The following is an 18933-nucleotide window of genomic DNA, read 5'->3' as shown; positions in this document are numbered from 1 at the left end:
AAACCGCCCTTTCCATCGGTTGACCGGTGTAATAACCTACTTGGAATGTTGGGAGTACACTCGAATAATTGTAAATCGTGAGCCGGATTTATAAACTTTTCGCACGTTCTCCCAACATCTCAAGTAGGTTATTACGCCGGTAAAACCGATGAAAAGTGCGATCTACTGTTTACTTAGTTTTACATCGGCAAGATATCAAACCACCTGAACCTTTACGACCAGGGTAAACAACAGATTGCGTTTAAGACACAGTACGCTGCTCACAGAAAACTAATTTACACATCACTTAAGAAAAACAAAGAATCAATAATAAGGAAAATAAAAACATTTGATTAACGATATTGCACGTCGAAGCCTCTTTAATCAATTCGTTTAAAACATTTATCGGTTGCAATCATTCTTTGTTACCTTGAGCGTTACCCTGAGCCATATACGTTCTTTGGCTAAACTTCGGTTACCTACGTTCTTTGGCTAAATTTAGGTTACCTGGATGTCTTCCAAACGGGAATTTCTAGTTAGCCGGCCCAATCAATAGAAGGAAATTATTGTTTTGTCTAAATTTGTCTAAATCTAAATTTGGTTGATATTTACATCCTCATAGGAAGATCAATCAACGCCGATATGAAAGAGGGTGCAATTGTGTATAACTAATTCTGTCGTTACACCAACCTGGGTCAGAGGTGAAGCTCACACGGGAGACATACTCCCTGTTTGCGTGGGAAAATTAAGGCAAGCAAAGATGAAAAACATGTGCGTATGCCATTTGCGTGCACCATGAGCGTGCAAATCTGTATTTCGTTTTAACCGCGTCGCCTTTTTCGCCACAGTACCAAGCTGCCGGTTAGACTTTAAAAGAACGCAACCAAATCCCAAGTGTTCATAGTCGCCAACCAAACATATTCTTTTCCACTGTTCGCGTGCACAATGCCATATTGAATGACGTCATAGAAGTGTCGTCACGAAAGATGTGTGCCAGAGAAAAATGGATACATGAACTGAACAAGGATTTACATTTACGCCACCGGTTTAGCGGTTCGCGGGCGAGCAAGAATAGAAGATTAATCACGAGAGAGGGGGATTGTAATGCCTGCTGTTTAATGTTTATTTTTCATCTTCCTTCTCTTCAAGAGCACCACAATCTCCTGCTTAGATACTCCATTGTCATTGCCATAAGAATGAACGACTTGATCAATTCTCCGATCGAATCGTTCACTTCTACCAGCTTCAAAAACATGCAGCCATACTAAATTATTGAGGCCTCGAATTTGCCATCGAGCTGTTCATTTATGACATCTGAAAAACTACCGCAGCTTCCTCAATCTTTTTCCTGTCTTAGTTATATACGCATGCTCGTCCTAAAGATAATATAAAGCTTCAGGAAATCCATCAGTACGCAGGTGTTTTTATTCTGTTCCTTACTTGGATCTTAATTGGATATTTCATTTTTCTTAAATGGAAAATGCTCGCCTTTTTATTAATTTTAGGCGCATCAAGATAATTTCAGTAATCACTTACGGTTTATTAAAATTCACGTTTTTGTTAAGATGGCGAAATGGTTTGTTTCCTCTGAACGTTGATTTAAATTTTTTTTATCCCTTCCAAATGACAATAAATTATTCAAATGCTCTTCAATCGAAGCATGAATAAAACATTACATGGAGGCGAACTAATTATAATTTTTTTTTCTATTATCCAAGACATCATTAAAACCGCGGGTTCTTTTCAGAGAGGTTTCACGCCTCTGCCTACTCTCGCTCTTTCAAATACAAGACAACCAAATTTCACAATGGTCAAAACAAACTTTCCATCAATAAATTCAATGACGAATGGAAGCAAACCTTGACAGAAAAACAGTATTTCGGAAAAGATCTGTAAGCCGGAAATCATTGTATATATCACTTGTAAAGGCAACCTTTTTTTTTTTTTTACGCAAATCGCCACACAAAAGTTCCCGGATAACTTTCAATTGCCCGGATGTCGCTTCCATCACAACTGACTCTGTTGGATCCACAGTCATCACGTATTCCATTTTTCCATTGCAAATTATACAATCACGGTGCGTCGATATTAATATTACCAGCAAGGTTCCGTTCGTCAAAAAATCGTGTTTCGTCTTCTTTGGCAAAGTACTTTCAGAATTTGCCCTCACTACTGTCTGTGAACTTAGCTGTCATCACTTCGCTCGTGGTCACGATCAAACCGGGAAATAAGTTTGTATCAAGCACGATATATTTTCGGTATACAACGTGGGAGCATCCATAAGGGAAACGAAACGAAGACTGCGAACGAGAATGAACGAGAACGCTTCCTAAAACCAGGTATGATATGCTTTCTATTGTTACACGTGGGATTATTAAAAATATTTCAGCAATTCAGCGTATGATCTCGTGGCTGAGGTAAACGCGTTTCTATTAGCTTAAAAGATCGAAGACACGAAACATAGTGTGTTCGTACTACTCAGCAGGGTGTAAGCTAGCGATAATCTATCCTAGTTGTAATCTTATAAAACTTTCCAAAAGCACGCCAATGAACGGCGGCACAAAATACGCTGTGTTTGCATCTGAGACAAAAACAACAAAGTGATACATAAATTACTAGGAATCCGATGTTGCTGCATCGCCTGCTTGGGTCATCTGCGGTTAAGCTCTGATCGATATGATTCTAACCACAAATTAAACTTAGAATACCCAGACCCGGCTGGATCTTTACGAAATACAAGATTACTTTGTAGGTCTTTGAGCAGTTAAATTGGACACAATATTGTTATGGTTCATTTACGATGAAAGGAAAACATTTCGTTCAATGACCCTTACGCGATGAATTTTAATTTCCTTGGTCAGCTGACGATCTTTTAGACAGGGTAAAAGAACTTCTAATCAGAGACTCCGTCAGGTTTTTTGGCGAATAGCGGCCTTATCTGTTTTCCAAATAACGCGCTGGAAGGTTTGGAGTAACTTCTTAAAGAGGTACGTTCACTGATGTAAGTATAAAGTTAAGGACTGTCACAAGTTTAATTCGAAACTTCAATTAAACTGTGATTTCCAAATAATTCTTTGTATGTGTGCAAACGAATTTAAGATGAACTAGGAAGGCTGAAACTCTTCTCCTACAGTTACGTCAAAATTACGAGTTTAAGACTTTTGAGAGATCTTGAATCTGGTGCTCTAGAGCGTGTCTTCGCTCCGTGTAATAGGCAAACACAATGCATTCGTACCGTGTGATTAACAAGTCGCCGTTGGTTTCTACACAAATGAAAACTCCTTCAATTAAGATCTGAAAGAAGATAACTGACAGCACACAAACAATATGACGGAAGAAGATATTGTTGAATGCAAGGATTCCCTACATTATATTCTTCGCCACTTTCTTTTAGAAAATTCCGTTTCCTAAGAGTAAACTTATTCGCGTGCCAGTTGGAGAACGCTGTTTGCAAGTCGGAGATTCAAACATTCGTTTTTTTTCTCTGCCTTTTGAACTGCCAGTAGCGATTCACCGCTGTTTAACGTCCAGGATAATATTTTCATGAACAAGCATGAAGTTAATGCACTTAATCCATTAAATATCACCACAAACATTGCAATGATGTACTTATGCAAAATATCCTCGTACCAGACAATGTAAACAGAACGCAAATTATATTCAGAGACAAAACGGCCACAATTATTTCTGATCCAACCTTGCGGCAAAGGCTCATTGTACGGTGATTCAGTTATATACGAGAAGGATTACTTCGGCGCGTATGTTAGCTTACGAAAGACACATAACTTCACGTACCTAGTTCTGCTTTTATACAAGCAAAAAAAAAAAAATTGTGCAACAAAATTCCACACAGCTAAACTCGGAAAACGTATTCGTGAAAATGGTACAGAGACATGGCTACTGTATGTAAAAAATAACAATATGGTAATTTCATAAAAAGTCTTCGGGTTTCAAGGAAAGAAATAAAATCGATTTTAATAAAATGTGTACCAGCCCTGTGAATTTATTCACTCCAAGCTGTGGTTTCCCTTTGATCGTGTGAGGTACCATACGTTTTTTATTCAAAATTTTTGAGTCAAACGACATACGACAATTACTTCAAATAATTTCTTCTTCGCTTTCAGACAGTGCGTCTCTTTTTCAATAAAACTTTTAGTAAAGGAGCCTTTTATAGCGGATAAAAATGTAAAATTCTCATATTTGAACGAATCACGAATTCAAAGTATTTATTACTACATAGCGGTATCGAAAATAGTTCAACTTTCGATTCACATGGAAAAATCTATATCCGAGTTAGGAAAGTCGATGAAAAATTTAAATGATAATAGGAAGTAAAGGAAAAAAAAGAGGAAAGATCATCAGCTGTCACCTTTCAAAATGTTTATTTCCATCTACAAAATTGAAGAAATGTAAAATGGTTTCCGTGTTTACATAGCCTGATGTCAACACTTGTGAGGTTGGGAGAACACGAGATAAGCGTAGGAAACCACGACGCGAAGCGGATTGGTTTCCAGCTTATCGAGTGTTCTCCCAACCTCCCAAGTGTTAACATCAGGCTATGTAAACACGGAAACCATTTTACATTTCTTTTCTAGAATAACTAATGAAAGAGGGACGAAAACCATGTTTACATACACTCATGTAAAATGGTTTTAAGGCCAATCAGAGCGCGCTTACTATTTGAATTATTTTATAAATTCAAATTTTCACGAAACCCTTTCTTAAAACTAACACCAAATAAAGAAAAGATATTTCTGTTGTTTACTGCCAATCTGATATAGAGCGAGAAAATATCGCCTCTGGGGAAACAAAATCAAAGGAAAGCTAGGCTTGTTAAGAAACTAGAATTGGTTTTCCCTTTTTCATTCATAATTCCATTTTTTTACGCAAATCATACATTCCAAGCTGACGTCCTCATCTGACACTCAAATTGAATCAAGATGCCCCGACATCTTCGAAATAATTTTTGAGATTTAATGGTCTGTTATTAAAATAAAGTTGACATTTTTGGGCGCCGTTTCCAATTAATTCAATATACAGTGCAGAAATTTTTCGACTGTCTGAAGTTCAAGTTGTTTTAGTCTATTATCATATGCAGCTGTCACTCACCTATTGATTTTTTGCTAAAATAATCGAAAACTACTTATTGTAGACTTTTCGATGATGAAAACAAAAAAGAAAACCATATTGCAATTTTTTTAGTCCTTCGTTAAATTGAAAAGAAGAAGAATACCTAAAAAACACGGTCACTATTGCAATATCGAGTTTCAGCAATAAAAAATTCATAATAATTCATAATAATTCATAACACAATTCAGAAAAGCTTAAACAAGCTGTGACTGATATGTAAACTTATCGTTTTCACAAATTTCAAGCAGACTTCGCCATTAGGGGACAGGAATGGGGGGGGGGGGGGGATTGGTGAGGTTAATTTTTTTTCAAGGATAGGCTTTTCGGCCGGGCCATTTGTCAACAACAGGGTGTCCCTTTTCGCAGTAAAAAGGGCCGCTTTAGGAAAAGCCTTGTATATTCATGTCAAACAGCGTTTAAATTAAAGAAATTTGTCTCACTCTTGTAGAGGAGCGGAAGAACTAAAAGACCAGAGAACTACAAGTAGCCCCTCCCCTCCCCCCCCCCTTCCTGCCTTCTATTATGCCCGTCTCCAGCTAGACCTGTATTTATACTTAGTCCTTCACTCGAGAAGAAACACCTCAATACCAAAGTGTTTATCGAGTGTTTACGTTTTGATGTAGAAAATTAGTAATCCTGCGGGATCTGCAAAAGAAGCTGATTAGGGGGCTTCTCTCTAGCTGAATGAGCTGAATTATAAATTGTTAATCCCATGAATTTATCCAGAACTGAAATAAGTCATCGAAGCCATGGTAATGAGTTTTCTTGGCCGACAGCGTCGTTGACAATCCTTACGGCAAATCGATTTTTGGAAGACGCTGGTAGGTACAGAGTAAAAATGCGTATTTGAATAAAAACACTTAACCTTAGAGAAGAAAAGAACATGGCTTACGGCGGCTATCAAACTTCTGACCGCCAAAACAACCCCAGAATAACTATTATGATCACCGCCAAAACAACCCAGAATTTTTCTTTTTCATTTTGTAGGATGTAAATGACATTTTCAGCTGATTGTCAACATGAGTCCTGGGTTTAAAATCTGGATATTTTGTTTAATCTACTTCACTTTAAATCGCCATTTCGTGTGCGGTTTTAACGATACTGACTCAATCCGAGCTATGGTGACATTCAACGATACTCAGGGAGTCGTTAAACCGACGACTGTTCCTCGAGTGAAGCATCAATTGCACATCGCTGGTTTGTTCGATCACGATTCTCGCAATGGAGCAGGCTGCCTCGACGCTGCCTTCATGGCCGTCGAAGAAATCAACAACGATTTAAAATACCTGGCGGACTATGAAATTGTTCTTCACCATCACAAATCGACAAAGGTATAGTTTAGAAATAGAGATTTTGTTTCTTTTTTTCCTGTTTATAACGAACAGGTGGGCTCTGTGTGTAATTTAGTCGGTTCTTTTGTGTCACTGAGTTCATTGAGCCGGTTAATGCAGGTTGGTCTCCTGCGAAAATGTCCAATTGAAGGTGGCATACATCTGTAAATATTTCAACCGTTTCGAGTGTTTTATTTGTGAACTGAATCAGAACATTTTCTTACCGTGACAAGACGCCAAATTCAATGTACGTCGAATAGTGAATATTCAAGCTGTTTTTTAGTAACAATTCCTTCGGTTGATTTGTCGCCAATTGTTGTGCGCATTAATGGCCGCAACAAATCTCGAGTCTTTTCTTTGTAAATTAAACGACAAGCTTTTTGCGAATCTATTTTTTTGGTACTCTTACTCGTCGCCATTTTGGGCATTTTTGGCATTTCCGAATGTTGTGAGTTGATGAGAGACTGACAGATTCATTTATACTGAAACTGACTTCAATTTTAATCTGTATTGATTCGTAAATATTTCAGGTTTATTTTTCTGAGCTTTAAATGTCATATTCATGACAGAAAAAGTCGCCCAATTTTAATATTTAACGATTCGGAAATGCATTCCCAGTTTTCAATGTTATCTCTGACATTAAATTGACGACTTTCAAGACACAGCACCCATCGGCCTTATTTGAATAAAAGGGAATATACCATTTACTGTGTTTTTATATCAGATACAGACATTTTTATCACCAATAAAATCAGTAATTTCAACAGCGCCCTAATCCATTCGTTTGATATGTTTAGACTACGGACCTGTTGTAATTAGACTGTATACGGATAAAAACATACTAAATGTAAAATTAATTAGTTCGGTGCCATAAATCGAGTGTAAAATAAACTAGAAGATTTTTCTTTATCTTCAATTAACCTTAAAACTCGCATATTTCCAAGAATTTGATCGTCTGCCCTGAAAGCAATATTGTGAAACTTTGTAAATGGGTCGTTTCGTTGTTGGTGATTTTTTGCTCTCCCTACTTTTTGTTAACATAGTAAAAAATTATTTGCAATTATATTAAACACTTGTAAGTGAAACTTGCCTGTATCATCTAAAAACATAGTGCACGCATTTGCAATTAAAAAACCGTCTCCGACTCAGACAAAGCGCATTGATAATTGATGACCGCATGTAATAGAAACTCTTTTTCTTTCATTTACATAAGCTGAGAACGTAGATAAGAGAATTATTACCTCAGGCATTTTTTCTTTTTTATAGGGGGGGATGTCACATTATTCCCTGTTGGGAACGGAGGGGGTCAGTCGTTGCTGACAAAGTATAAAGGAGGGAACTTTAGAAAATAAACAGCCAATCAAGGGGGGTGGGGGGAGTCGTAAGAACACTTCAAAGGCTCATGGGGGGACGAGGAAAATTTTAAAGTTACACAGCCAGAATACTTCGATATCCCCCCACCTCCCCCACAGAACTCAATTCAATAATGCCTGGCCCCTACGTAAGCTGCTAAAACTCTGCAACACGACCCAGTAGCGCGCGAAAGACTGATATTAATTAATTGAACTTCTGGTTCATCAAGCACATCAACCGGAAGTAGAATAACGACTCTTTAAGGCTGTATTTGGAATAACTCCAGTCAACTTGAACTCTTTGTTTTCTTTTTATTTGGCATTATGAACGAAAAAGATGATTCTTGTCTGGAAAAACAATTATTTGGTCTGGGTTGCTGTTACAAGCCTTAAAACATCTGTTCTTGAGCTTTTCTTTTGGCTCTATAGTTTAATTTTTTTTTTTCAATTCACGTCGTTCGCATGCTCATTGTAAACGTGGCTGCCGCAGAAAACAAGTATTTATAAATTTCAGTCACAAAAATGCATTTTCTCTGGTAGACTCATAAATTACCTAATAGGATATTTTTTTCATTATAACCACCATTGAGTTATAAGATGTTTATATTTCATAATAATTTATATTAAAAAAAATTAAATTAAAATTAAATGAAAAAAAATTAGTCTGCTGGGGATCTAATCCCTGAGGTTTTGTCTAAATTAAAAATTCGACTGACGAGGCATTTTTTTTATTTTCTTTGAAACGGAAATATTTCTAAAGTCCTGGCCTAGAAATAATACCTTGAAGATCACGTGAATTTGTTTAGCGAATGCTCAATATTCTCTTAGCCAAAATTATAGCTGCTACCTTTGATTTTTACAGCAGTGAAATGTTTATAAATCTCTCACCTTTCTCACTCCCTCCCACCGTCTGCTCTAACGCTAAATCAAACATAGCCACCCTGATAAACGATCGCGAGTTTATAACGTCGACTAGCCCTAACAGCACGCATGAAATGCAAGCCAGAAAAGTTGCAAAGTGTTAAACAATAAGTTTTCCTCTTCCAAAGTCCGAGAAACCTCATGTGCCTGTAATATAGTTATTGAAAAACTCCTTTTCACGTGGAGCACAAAATGTCTTTCTTTCAGGGCAGTCTCAGCGAAGGAACTAAAATATTGTACGAATATTTAAACACTCCACCCAAAAAGCTTATGATCCTTGGACCATTTAATGATGACCTGGCCAAAACAGTGGCTGCATATGCTGGACTGCCAGAGATTGGAATTTTACAGGTAAGAATTAATCTAATTCATTTGGTTACTTGAGTACATAGGCATTTAAATTGACTGTAAGTACGAAATAATGCCAGGCAAGAAAATCGAAAGTTGCTTACATTATTAATGTGTTACCATGGGCTTGAATGACCTTACCATAGGATATTCTCACTCGCCACTGAGGATGAACAAATAATGTTCCAAAGAGAAACATCATCTCCTTGATCTTCAATTGAACCCTGAAAAAAAAAATTGAGAGGTTTAACACCGAAGACACTCAACGCAAAGTAGAGTACTTCTTATAATATTTTGCCTATGGTGTTTTCAAAGCCACCGTTCAGCCCGCGATTTTGATATACATGCTGTGTAATCTTGACGGTATCAAAATTAGTCAAGTGTTATTGCTGATGAGTGAAGCTGTCGTTACTGCTCAAATTAAAGAAATCGAGTCTTTTTCTGAGAATGATAATGTTCAATTTTTAAGCGAACTGGCCTTAAAGATACCGTTTCAATATTTATATTTTTTGCAGTTTTCTCATGGAGCAACCGACCTGGAGCTTACAACCAAACGAGACCGATATCCTTTATTCTTCCGCACCGTTCCAACAGAATTCGTCTTCAACGAGCCTCGTTTGCAGTTTATCAATAAATTTGGCTGGAAGGACGAAATTGGTTTGATTTATGACGCGTCACCATACTACTCACTGGTGAGTTTACAGTCAAGTGAATGTCCCAGCATGTTTGTGTTATCATTCGTCTATGCATTGATTGAAACTTGCGCATAAACAAGCGCTAGTTTTAAAAGTTCACTTGTGGAATGTGGTCGTGGCGATAAAATTAAATTAAAGACTAAAAGTTTAGCTGCTTTAACCACAGAATGCTCTTCCATCTATCTATTATGTTATTCTTTCAGCCGAGAAACTTAGTGTTACTACTGTTGTCGCCATAACGCGCCTTCTTTAGCCGCTCCGAACCGCTCGATTCAAGCGGGTACGAGTGAACCGGACATGTATACGCGAGTTAGAAGTAACGGGCTCGAAGGATTTCTGCTTTGCATGATGTGCATATTTCTGAGTCTTTGCTACGCACGCTAATGGACGAAATTTTACAGTGGAAAATTCGTAAAGGACTGATCCAAATGACGCTGTTTTGCTTCATAGATAAGCAAGCATCTAGCTAAAAGTCTGGAAGGCAATGGGAGCAAAATCGTGGCAAATGAAGGCTTTACACAAGATCCAGCAGTTGCTGTCAAAATCCTAAAGGTGCAGAAAGTAATTCACGTTTTAAGGCTTGCTGTAATGTATATGTTTTTAAATGAAAACACAGCTGAGTGGACAACTGACTGAGTCAAAATGTAAACGCCCTTGAGGGAGGAAAAAATTCAATTTTGCTTCGTTTTGTTCAAAAAGAAAAACGAAAACGGACTCCTCTGAAAATGGATTAGTGCGGTCAAGCCCTTAATTTCACTTTTTCACTGCACTGGGCCCCCCAGGCTGAGCCCAGAAGATCAGGGAGAGGATTCTAGTTTTTTCATAATAACTGCACACTCTGGAAAAAGAAAATGATATTTTGACTTTTTCTTTCTCAGGACAAGGGAGCCCACATTATCATTGGTACATTTCATCATTCCAGAGCAAGGGAAGTGTTTTGTCAGGTAAGCCTGTAATTGTGTCTAAACTCGTGCGAAGGAATTAAACAAGCTTAAAACCTTTGGTATTCTCAGACAACTGCACTGCTGAATTACAATAGAAAATAAGCTATAAAATGCTAGTAGGTTTTCAGTCTCTACAGTACAGCTTTTAAGACCAATTAAGCTCTTTAGGTTATTAGCAGGTTCCTGTTTTCAAATTCTTTCGATTAACTCTCATTTTCACATCTTAGAGTGATAATTTTTGATTATGGCTTCTCAGGTGTACAATTAAGAGCTCACTCAGAGCACTCTGGAGAAGTATGGCAATAGTTTATATCTTATCCTGCAATAATACCTGTCGATCATTAAATCTTCCATTTAAGGCTTATCGAAACAGAATGTACGGCGAAAACTACGTCTGGATGGTAACATCTACCCCGGATGCTAATATAACCTCTGATTGGTGGAATCCTGAACTCCCCACAAAATTAGATTGCACGAGATCACAGATGGAAGAGGCGTTAGATCACCACTTCACTTTCCACTATAAGAATGAAATCAACGACACTTTAGTGTCAGGAAAGGTACATGTTGTTTTCAACACTGTGCAGCTTTTGCCTCCGGAACCATTTCGTTTTACAGCCTTATAACAAAGAATACACTTTCGCGCTTAACTAATTTGCGTCTTACATTTTTTAGACAACAGATAAATTCTTTACGCACTACAATCAAAGAATCCCACCTTCGTTCCGTAGTACTCACGCGCCATTTGCTTACGAGGCCATGTGGGCGATTGCCGTTACTCTTGAGCGTGCTCGGCCAGTATTGACCGCGTGGGGCATGGAACTACATGACCTTGGTTACGGGCGACTCATGGTGAGCGAGCTGTTGAAGGAAGAGGCAGCCCAATTGCATTTTACGGGACCGTCGGTAAGGATTGTACGTACAGACAAATGTAAGGGAATAGCTGCTGTAATGCATCAACTTAGTTAAAAATCACAGATGACGAAACGAAAACTTTGAAAAAAAAATAGATAAAACTGAAAATTAACCATAAAAGAAAAGGTTGTCTATAAGCCACAGGCAAGCGAGTCACTTCCAAAATCTTATGGCTTGTGATTTATTTGAGGTGATTATGTTATTGAAATGTCTTTGAAGCGATTTCCATTGATCTTTGATTGGTTATAGGGTGTAGTCGCGTTTGATGAGAATGGAAACAGGAAGTGCACAGTTTTCATTCAGCAGTTCACGAAATCTGGTAGGTAGACAGGCATCAGCTCACTTCTAAAATGTTGTTTCTTTCTCATAAGAGAAGATGTATGCGTTTTCTGACAAACCCCTTGATAATACTTTAATTTCAAGGTTAAAAAAATTTCTTAGAAAAAAAATGTATTCATTGTTATCTTTTTTCCCCTTTTCGTCCAGTTGGCTCTTTTGAAGTGGGTGTGTATGTCTACAATCCCCCTTCCCTTCTCCTGAGGGGAGATTCCACAGGAAACGGTACACCAGCGGTTTTGAAATATGTAAATTGGCCAGGTAAGTCATATCAACTTCTCTGGAGGCTCATGTCTCCAAAAAAAAATTGTTGGACTGTCGGTTCTTCAAAGGTGGACAGCAGAGAAGAGAAACTAATTCAATAATAAATTTTTTCGATGTTTGTTCTTTACCCCGAACGTTCATCGATTGTAAGCAGTCTAGCTTCTAAGTATAACAGGGTAAAATGGTTTAGCAGCTGAGTTGATAACGTAAATTGGCCGCCGTAAAGAGTTGCAAAGCTGACGTTTCGAGCGTTAGCCCTTCGTCAGAGCAAGAGCTTCAGAGCGAGAGCTCTGAAAAAGGGTCTACGCTCGAAATGTCAGCTTCACAATTCTTTACGGTGGCCAATTTATATTATCAACTCAGTTGATAAAACTAAAATACCCTGTTATACTCTCCCACCGATGCAGCACCACAGTTTCTCTAGAAACTTACCCCCTTTATTCATTTGGCTTCTAAGTAGTCTAAAGGGTTCTTCTAAACACTTTAAACTCCCAAGATCTTGCAACTAATTTTCCTTCTGGCTTGTTCACCCTTTAACAGATTGATGTCTCCATTCTTCTTACCTTGTCCTTGTAGAACTGTTTTAGAATTGTAATGAGAAGTTATGTATTCATCACCTCCTTTTTACTCTCAATTCACAGCCGGTCAACCTTACCAAAGGAAATCTTCAACAGATTCGTGGTTATACATCAGTCTTCCTCTCTTCCTGTTGTGGTCTTTAATCTCTGGATTTCTTCTCGTTTGCTGTGTTCTTTGTTTGGCTTTACTTTTAGTTTTTCGACGACATAGGTGAGGAAAAGCCGCCAATCATTTAATTTCTATTGGTAGATCGAAATAATTTTTAAGGTTTCAATTTTAAGTTCGTTTGTTACTACTGCCTTTGCATTTTGAAAATTTACCTTTTTTTTTCATTCGATACCTAATGTTTAGCCGATCAAAATGCTTCCAATTTATTTATTTTAGGCAGAGAGCCACCCATGAAAACTCGAAATGGTTAGGAACTTGCACCAGAGAGTGTTTAAGCGCTGCAAAAGTAATTTCTTAATATGCAGATTGATGCATTGAGGCCAAACCAAAATTTGCTCAAAGTTACAACCGCGCGACTACAGTGAATTTCATTTCTTCTGCATAATACAACCAAATTGTTTTTCCTTCATAATGTCACTGAACACATTTTTTCCTAATACAAAACAATCCAGAGTCATCTACCATTCTGGCTTTTACCTCACTGAATTGCTCATCTTTGGCTGCATGCTGAATCTTCTTTCCGTTGTGCTGTTTGGATTTGACGGTGCCCTTGTTTCCTTTGAACTGATGCAGTGGGTTTGTCAGGTTAGCATACGTACACGTTAAAAGTTGCTATGAGCTTAAGGAACCACGCATGCAAGGGAATGGGCTGGTAAGGTTTATCAGAAAGCAAATAAAAAAAAGTTTTAATCGTTTTTTATGGAAAACGTAATGAGTCAAGACTCCATTAAATTTTATTTTTAAAAACAGATAGCTCCCCCTCCTCGTTATAGACAGATTTCTTGATGAACTCCCCCGAACTGTCCTCAATATGTCATCATTCCCGCAGTCTTCCTGCAAACCTCTTGTCATAAACGGTAAATTATACTAATTCGTGTCTACTTTCGAAGTTTCCATCCTAAGAGAAAATATTTACCAACGATTGAGCAGAATAACAGGCAGTTATGATAGGATACTGGCGAACGACATTCGACGAGAGCAAAGAAACCAATGAAACAACTCTCTTTTCTAGGAAGAAACATTGTCTAACTTGTTTGCTGCGTGACGTCGACATTGTATCTATTTCATTTTCAGGCACGTTCCTGGTTTCTCAGCCTGGGGTTCACATTTTGTCTCGGTAGTGTACTTCCCAGAGTCCTCTTCGCTTTTAGAGTTGTGTCAAGGAGACCGCTAACGATAAGAAAGGTTCGCAGGTGTACGCAGGTGTACTTTATGGTAGACGAAAATTCTACCTTAAAACTTGTGCTAAAATGAAAAGCTAGATCATTTTCACGGTGCGTCAGAATTTTGTGGGTGCAGGGTTTTTACCTTATTTTCTCTTTTATAACATTCAGTTAAAACTCCTGTAAAATCCGTACAGAATGCGCAAACTAATCACCAAAAGTGTGCTCAATTCAAATTTTCTGAAGGTAACCATTGCTTGGCCGGCTTTTTCTCGCGCTGCACAGATTGATCCCACGCAATGCAAGGTTTCACATTATACCACGCTATCCAATGGTTACATGGATAGCGTCCGTGCACTTTTCGACGATAACATTTTTCCTCGCACCAAAAAAGACCACATCTTTTCTCGCGCTTTTCTTGAAAGTGTTTAAACATTCTTCCACTTTATGCTGATTATCCGTTTCCCTTTCATCGCCAAAATTCCCTTGTGTTTGCTTTGCCCCCTAATTCTTTAACTCCCAAGATCAGATTGTCAATTCTCTCCTCTAACTGCTACACATTTCCTTGGTAATTGGTTGCGAGAATGAAGTATTTGATCAAGATTACAACCTGTCCCTAGTAAGTTTCAGTATTCTCGTTACCTGTTTGCTGGATAATGTATTGATATTGTGGGGAGGATTTACAAGTTAATCACTTCTGGCAATGACGAAATTTCACTCTTGATTCAGGTTCCATGGATGTGGATGCATTTCATAGCCTTGACTATCTTCATTTGTGACGTCATTTTGTTGATTACGTGGCAAGTTATTTTTAACCCCCGTGCAGTGAGAACTCTGCGAGAGGTTAGTTGAGATGAGTTCATAACGAAGTAACTAAAGAAGAGAAATATTATCTGCTAATTATTACATAATACATTACATAATTTTGGAAACTGTACATTACTCTCCCTAAAATTTCTTAGACTTACATTAAATTGGATTTTAACAATGGGACCGCCACGGGTTTGCGGTTCGTCCACTTTTTCCGGGTCGAAAGTTGGTTTTTGTGGAGAAACGAAACCCTGAGAAAATCCCTTTGAGCGAGGATGAAAACAAACACCTAACTCGACCCACATGTTATATCCGGAAATCGAACTCAGGCCAAAGCAGATTTACCTCTGTACTATCACTGCTCATTTAACTAACATCCCGACCCGATTGTTGAATTTCGACAGGTATCCAGACCCCGTCCGTACCATGAGCGAACAGTCCTCGTTGAACAATGCATCTCTGACGATGAGATGGGAGCGCTGGCTCTCCTCTTCATTCCCAAGGGAGTACTTCTCCTGATTGGCGCCTTAGCAGCCTGGCCGGCACGTCACCTGTGTATGCCGTTGTGTAACAACACGCGAAACTGTGCTCAGTGTGTGGCAATAGCAAGTGTAATGTGCGTCATCGAGATTCCGATAATAATGCACGTGCGACAGTATCCCAATCCCTTTTATGGTATTACAGGTCTCATCATCATCGTTATATCAGCGGCACTCTTGATTATTGGAGTCGTTCCGCAGGTGAGAATAAAATTACCTCCACAGGGAGTTAAGAAGTAAGAGGAAGGTAGGTAGCCAAGCAGACCAGACACTAGCGAGGGCGTGGTGTTGTGGGACCTTGGGGTACATGTGTCTGCCTCCACAACCCCTTCTTCCTGGTAAGGATTTGAAAATTCTTTAGATAGGGAAATAAAGGAATCCCAACTCTCTTGACTCATCTAAAAACCCAAGTGTCTATTCTATTTTCCACGAGAAAAATCTGACGACAATCATGTTATTGATATGTAAAGTCCCCTGGGGTAGAAAGAGCATACTTGAGCAAAAGTTTGCTTTTAAATTCAGATTCCCGTGATTTTTTTTTTTTCGCTTTTGTTGATGCTCTTAAAAAATTGAGAAAATTCTTGGTTCAGCGCAAAATCAATGTAACATAACTTGTCGAGTCAGGAGGAGTAATGGGCTTCTGGTCGAGTTCGATATCCATCAGAGTGACCAACTTGAAGAAGAGAGGAGTGATTTTATGAGAGACAACTTAGCGTAATGAAACTATGTGCTCTGATCAAAGTTAGTCTAAATGCCTTTATTGGACTGGACACAGAAGAATATCTTTTCTGTTACTAACACTATTCCGTGAGTTGAAGTATTCCAGCGTAAAGGGAAAAACTCTCTCGGAAATCTGCTAGACTAAAATTACGGTAATGTTTTTTTTCTTCACAACAGCTGAAACGGGCCCAGAAATGCCAAAAGAAATCACAGATTGCATCTGAAGAAAACAATGATGTAGAAATGAGACACGACAACAATTACGAGAACAACTGCGGCGGCTGTGAATGTGATGTATGTGCTAATCCCAAGAAGTTCAGACCCCAACTGGCCTCGTGCTCAGGCCCCTACTCCTGTGCGCCGATCTCCCATGAGTGGGACTACATGGTCAACAACATACCAAACAGAACTAAAGAAGGGGAGACTCGTATTGTAACCGAGGTAAGTATATTTTTTAGACTCCATCTTCCTTAAGGAAAGGTTTACCAGAAGAGGATTTCAGTCTTCGATGGGATTTGAAGCCGTGGGTATTGGGTGGCGCCTGACTAATGCCAGAGAGGCACATGTTCGAATCCATTCGAAGCCTTGATTTTTTCAGGGTTTTTGTTTGTTCAATTTTTAAGTTCAGTTTACCCGGAAGGATCATCGCGTTCCTTAATAGTTGTGCAATCTTCAATGAACCCTATAACTCCCAAAAGTGATGAACATGTAACTTCTCCCTATTATATTCATACAGTATTTAGCAAACAGGTAATGAAAATACTCAAACGTATCAGGTAGAAGTTGTTATCCTGATGTAACACCAAATTCTCGTAGCCAATTTATTAGGAAATGTGTAGGAACGAGAGGGGAGAATTAACAATCAGATCGTGGGAGTTAAAAGATTAAGAGAGGATGCCATCTTCCATTATTTATCTCATATACAGACAGTCTACATTGACCCACCCAAGATTCCAACAGCGGCAGCGTACACTCAAACAATGCAAGTCTTGTACAACACATCCCAGGTACAAACAGTCGTCGTCAGAACCCAGAGCGCTTGCATGTTAACAGAACCGGAACCAGAAGTCGAAACTGCAGAACTGATGATGCAAACGGAAGCGGAAGAACCAACACCAGTGGCGACTGTCGACACACAGACAATAAGTGTTAAGTTGAGTGACAGCATTGTCCAAACAGAGAGAAAACCACTAAGTCATATTCACACACAAACAGACAAGGCGAAGATGAACGATTCATTCGTTCAAACGGATGATGTAAGTACAAAACATTCTCCTTTGACGATTTGTTTCCAAAGTGCTAGTTGGCGATTAATAGATTTTAGGTAAACTTTCCAATCATTTTCTCTATTCGCCAGCCTTATAGGCTACGGGCTCGATTTGCAACGTTCCCTTGAGTGCGAGCTCCGATTTTCCCGATAAGGAGCGGGAGGGAGCGCGGAATCATTTGCCGAACAGCGGCTGGACGTATACTACATTTAAACTTATTAGGGTATGACTTTTGAAAATATGACTTTTATTCACAGCCTCCTGAGCCAGAAATCGTGGACGATGAATCAGACACAGCCAGCGTTACCAGCAGTGTGTCCACTAGTCCAAAGCAACAGCGAAAGACGAGAAGATCCAGACTCAATATACAACCAAAAATTAACACGAACTTAAGTCAAAGAAAAAAAGAATTGGTAGCAAAATCATCTCATATTGCCACACCTCGTCTGAGGCTGTCAACACCTCAGCCGTACCCTACACCAAGATCGAGAGATCCATCGCCAGCTCGGGGGGAAAATAGATGAAGATAAGATTCTGCTGATCGATGAGCTCGGGTGGTGGGTCAAGCTTGTTGCAACTCTTGAGAAATGGCTGTAACTTCAACAATAAATGAGGAAAAAGCATCGTATTTAAGAGCTTTGTCAACGAATTATTTGTTTGCGGGAGTAAAACAACTTCCGGTTAGAAGGAGACTACTGGAGACCTGGAGATTCCATTAAAAGCCCGTTATCGGCGGTCTTCTGCCGCCTTTAACCCCTAAATTCCCATGAGTGGCCAAGAAAGAATTTCTCCTTACCATATCGATATAACATCAAGCAGAAAGGTGTTGAGAAAAAAGAGAAATATCAATTAGGGGAGTATTAATTGATCTTATACAAATTCTCTGAACTAACATCATAAGAATTGTACGGCAGACAGTAAGAAGAATTACTGATGAGATCGTGTGTTTGGCTTTCGTGTTGTTGCCCCTTTTTCGGGCACAGTGGCCTATGACACAATTTCTCCTTGAGTATAGAAGTATTTTAGTTTTGGCCGTGATCTCTAGTGCGATGAATCTTTGTTGATGAATCTTTGTTGGTGGCCTCGGTCGACATGTCGGCCGATACATCGGCCGATATATCAGTCGACTGTCAAGGTACTTTTCGACCGACTATCGGTCGACAGTCGACCGACTAATTCTCGACTGGGTGACCGATTCCGAGAACACCTTCGCGATGTGGAAATAAATGACAAGGACGCATCCAAGCCAGTCGCTAGACACTTTAATCTTCCTTATCATTCTAAACAGCATATGGCAGTTTGCGGCCTTTCCTTACATCTAGGCAGTTCGGAAAGCCGTAAAACACTAGAACAAAAATTTATATTTCAAATCGGCACCCTTAATCCCCACGGAATCAACGAGCGCTTTTCATTCAACTAATTTATTCCTGTTTTTTCGTCACCATATTCCCACCAATGGCGTAGCTCCACT

General features: G+C 39.0%; 1 protein-coding gene across 4 annotated transcripts; it reads left to right on the top strand.

Moving 5' to 3' along the window:
* The first annotated feature begins 1953 nt into the window (after positions 1 to 1953).
* On the top strand, positions 1954 to 18095 carry LOC113683354 (gamma-aminobutyric acid type B receptor subunit 1). 4 transcript variants are annotated; one of them, XM_089186592.1, is made up of 19 exons: positions 1954 to 2318; positions 2841 to 2966; positions 6097 to 6440; positions 8921 to 9064; positions 9577 to 9753; positions 10207 to 10308; positions 10635 to 10700; positions 11060 to 11260; positions 11376 to 11606; positions 11865 to 11934; positions 12102 to 12212; positions 12857 to 13004; positions 13415 to 13547; positions 14037 to 14147; positions 14855 to 14968; positions 15340 to 15675; positions 16372 to 16635; positions 17121 to 17450; positions 17720 to 18095. In XM_089186592.1, exons 3-19 carry the CDS (start codon positions 6129 to 6131, stop codon positions 17984 to 17986), a joined length of 3117 nt encoding a protein of 1038 aa, XP_089042718.1. In that variant the 5' UTR covers positions 1954 to 2318; positions 2841 to 2966; positions 6097 to 6128; the 3' UTR covers positions 17987 to 18095. The 4 variants fall into 4 exon arrangements, with proteins under 4 accessions (XP_089042718.1, XP_089042719.1, XP_089042721.1 ...); XM_089186595.1 differs by having other exon boundaries at positions 1966 to 2318; positions 17145 to 17450; XM_089186593.1 differs by lacking the exon at positions 2841 to 2966 and having other exon boundaries at positions 1958 to 2318.
* The last annotated feature ends 838 nt before the right edge of the window (positions 18096 to 18933 follow it).

This window comes from Pocillopora damicornis, chromosome 11, assembly GCF_964200805.1.
Source record: "Pocillopora damicornis chromosome 11, jaPocDami1.2, whole genome shotgun sequence".
In the NCBI taxonomy this organism is placed as follows: domain Eukaryota; kingdom Metazoa; phylum Cnidaria; class Anthozoa; order Scleractinia; family Pocilloporidae; genus Pocillopora; species Pocillopora damicornis.
Note: the sequence above shows the minus strand (reverse complement) of the source record. Positions and strands in the feature narration are given on the sequence as shown.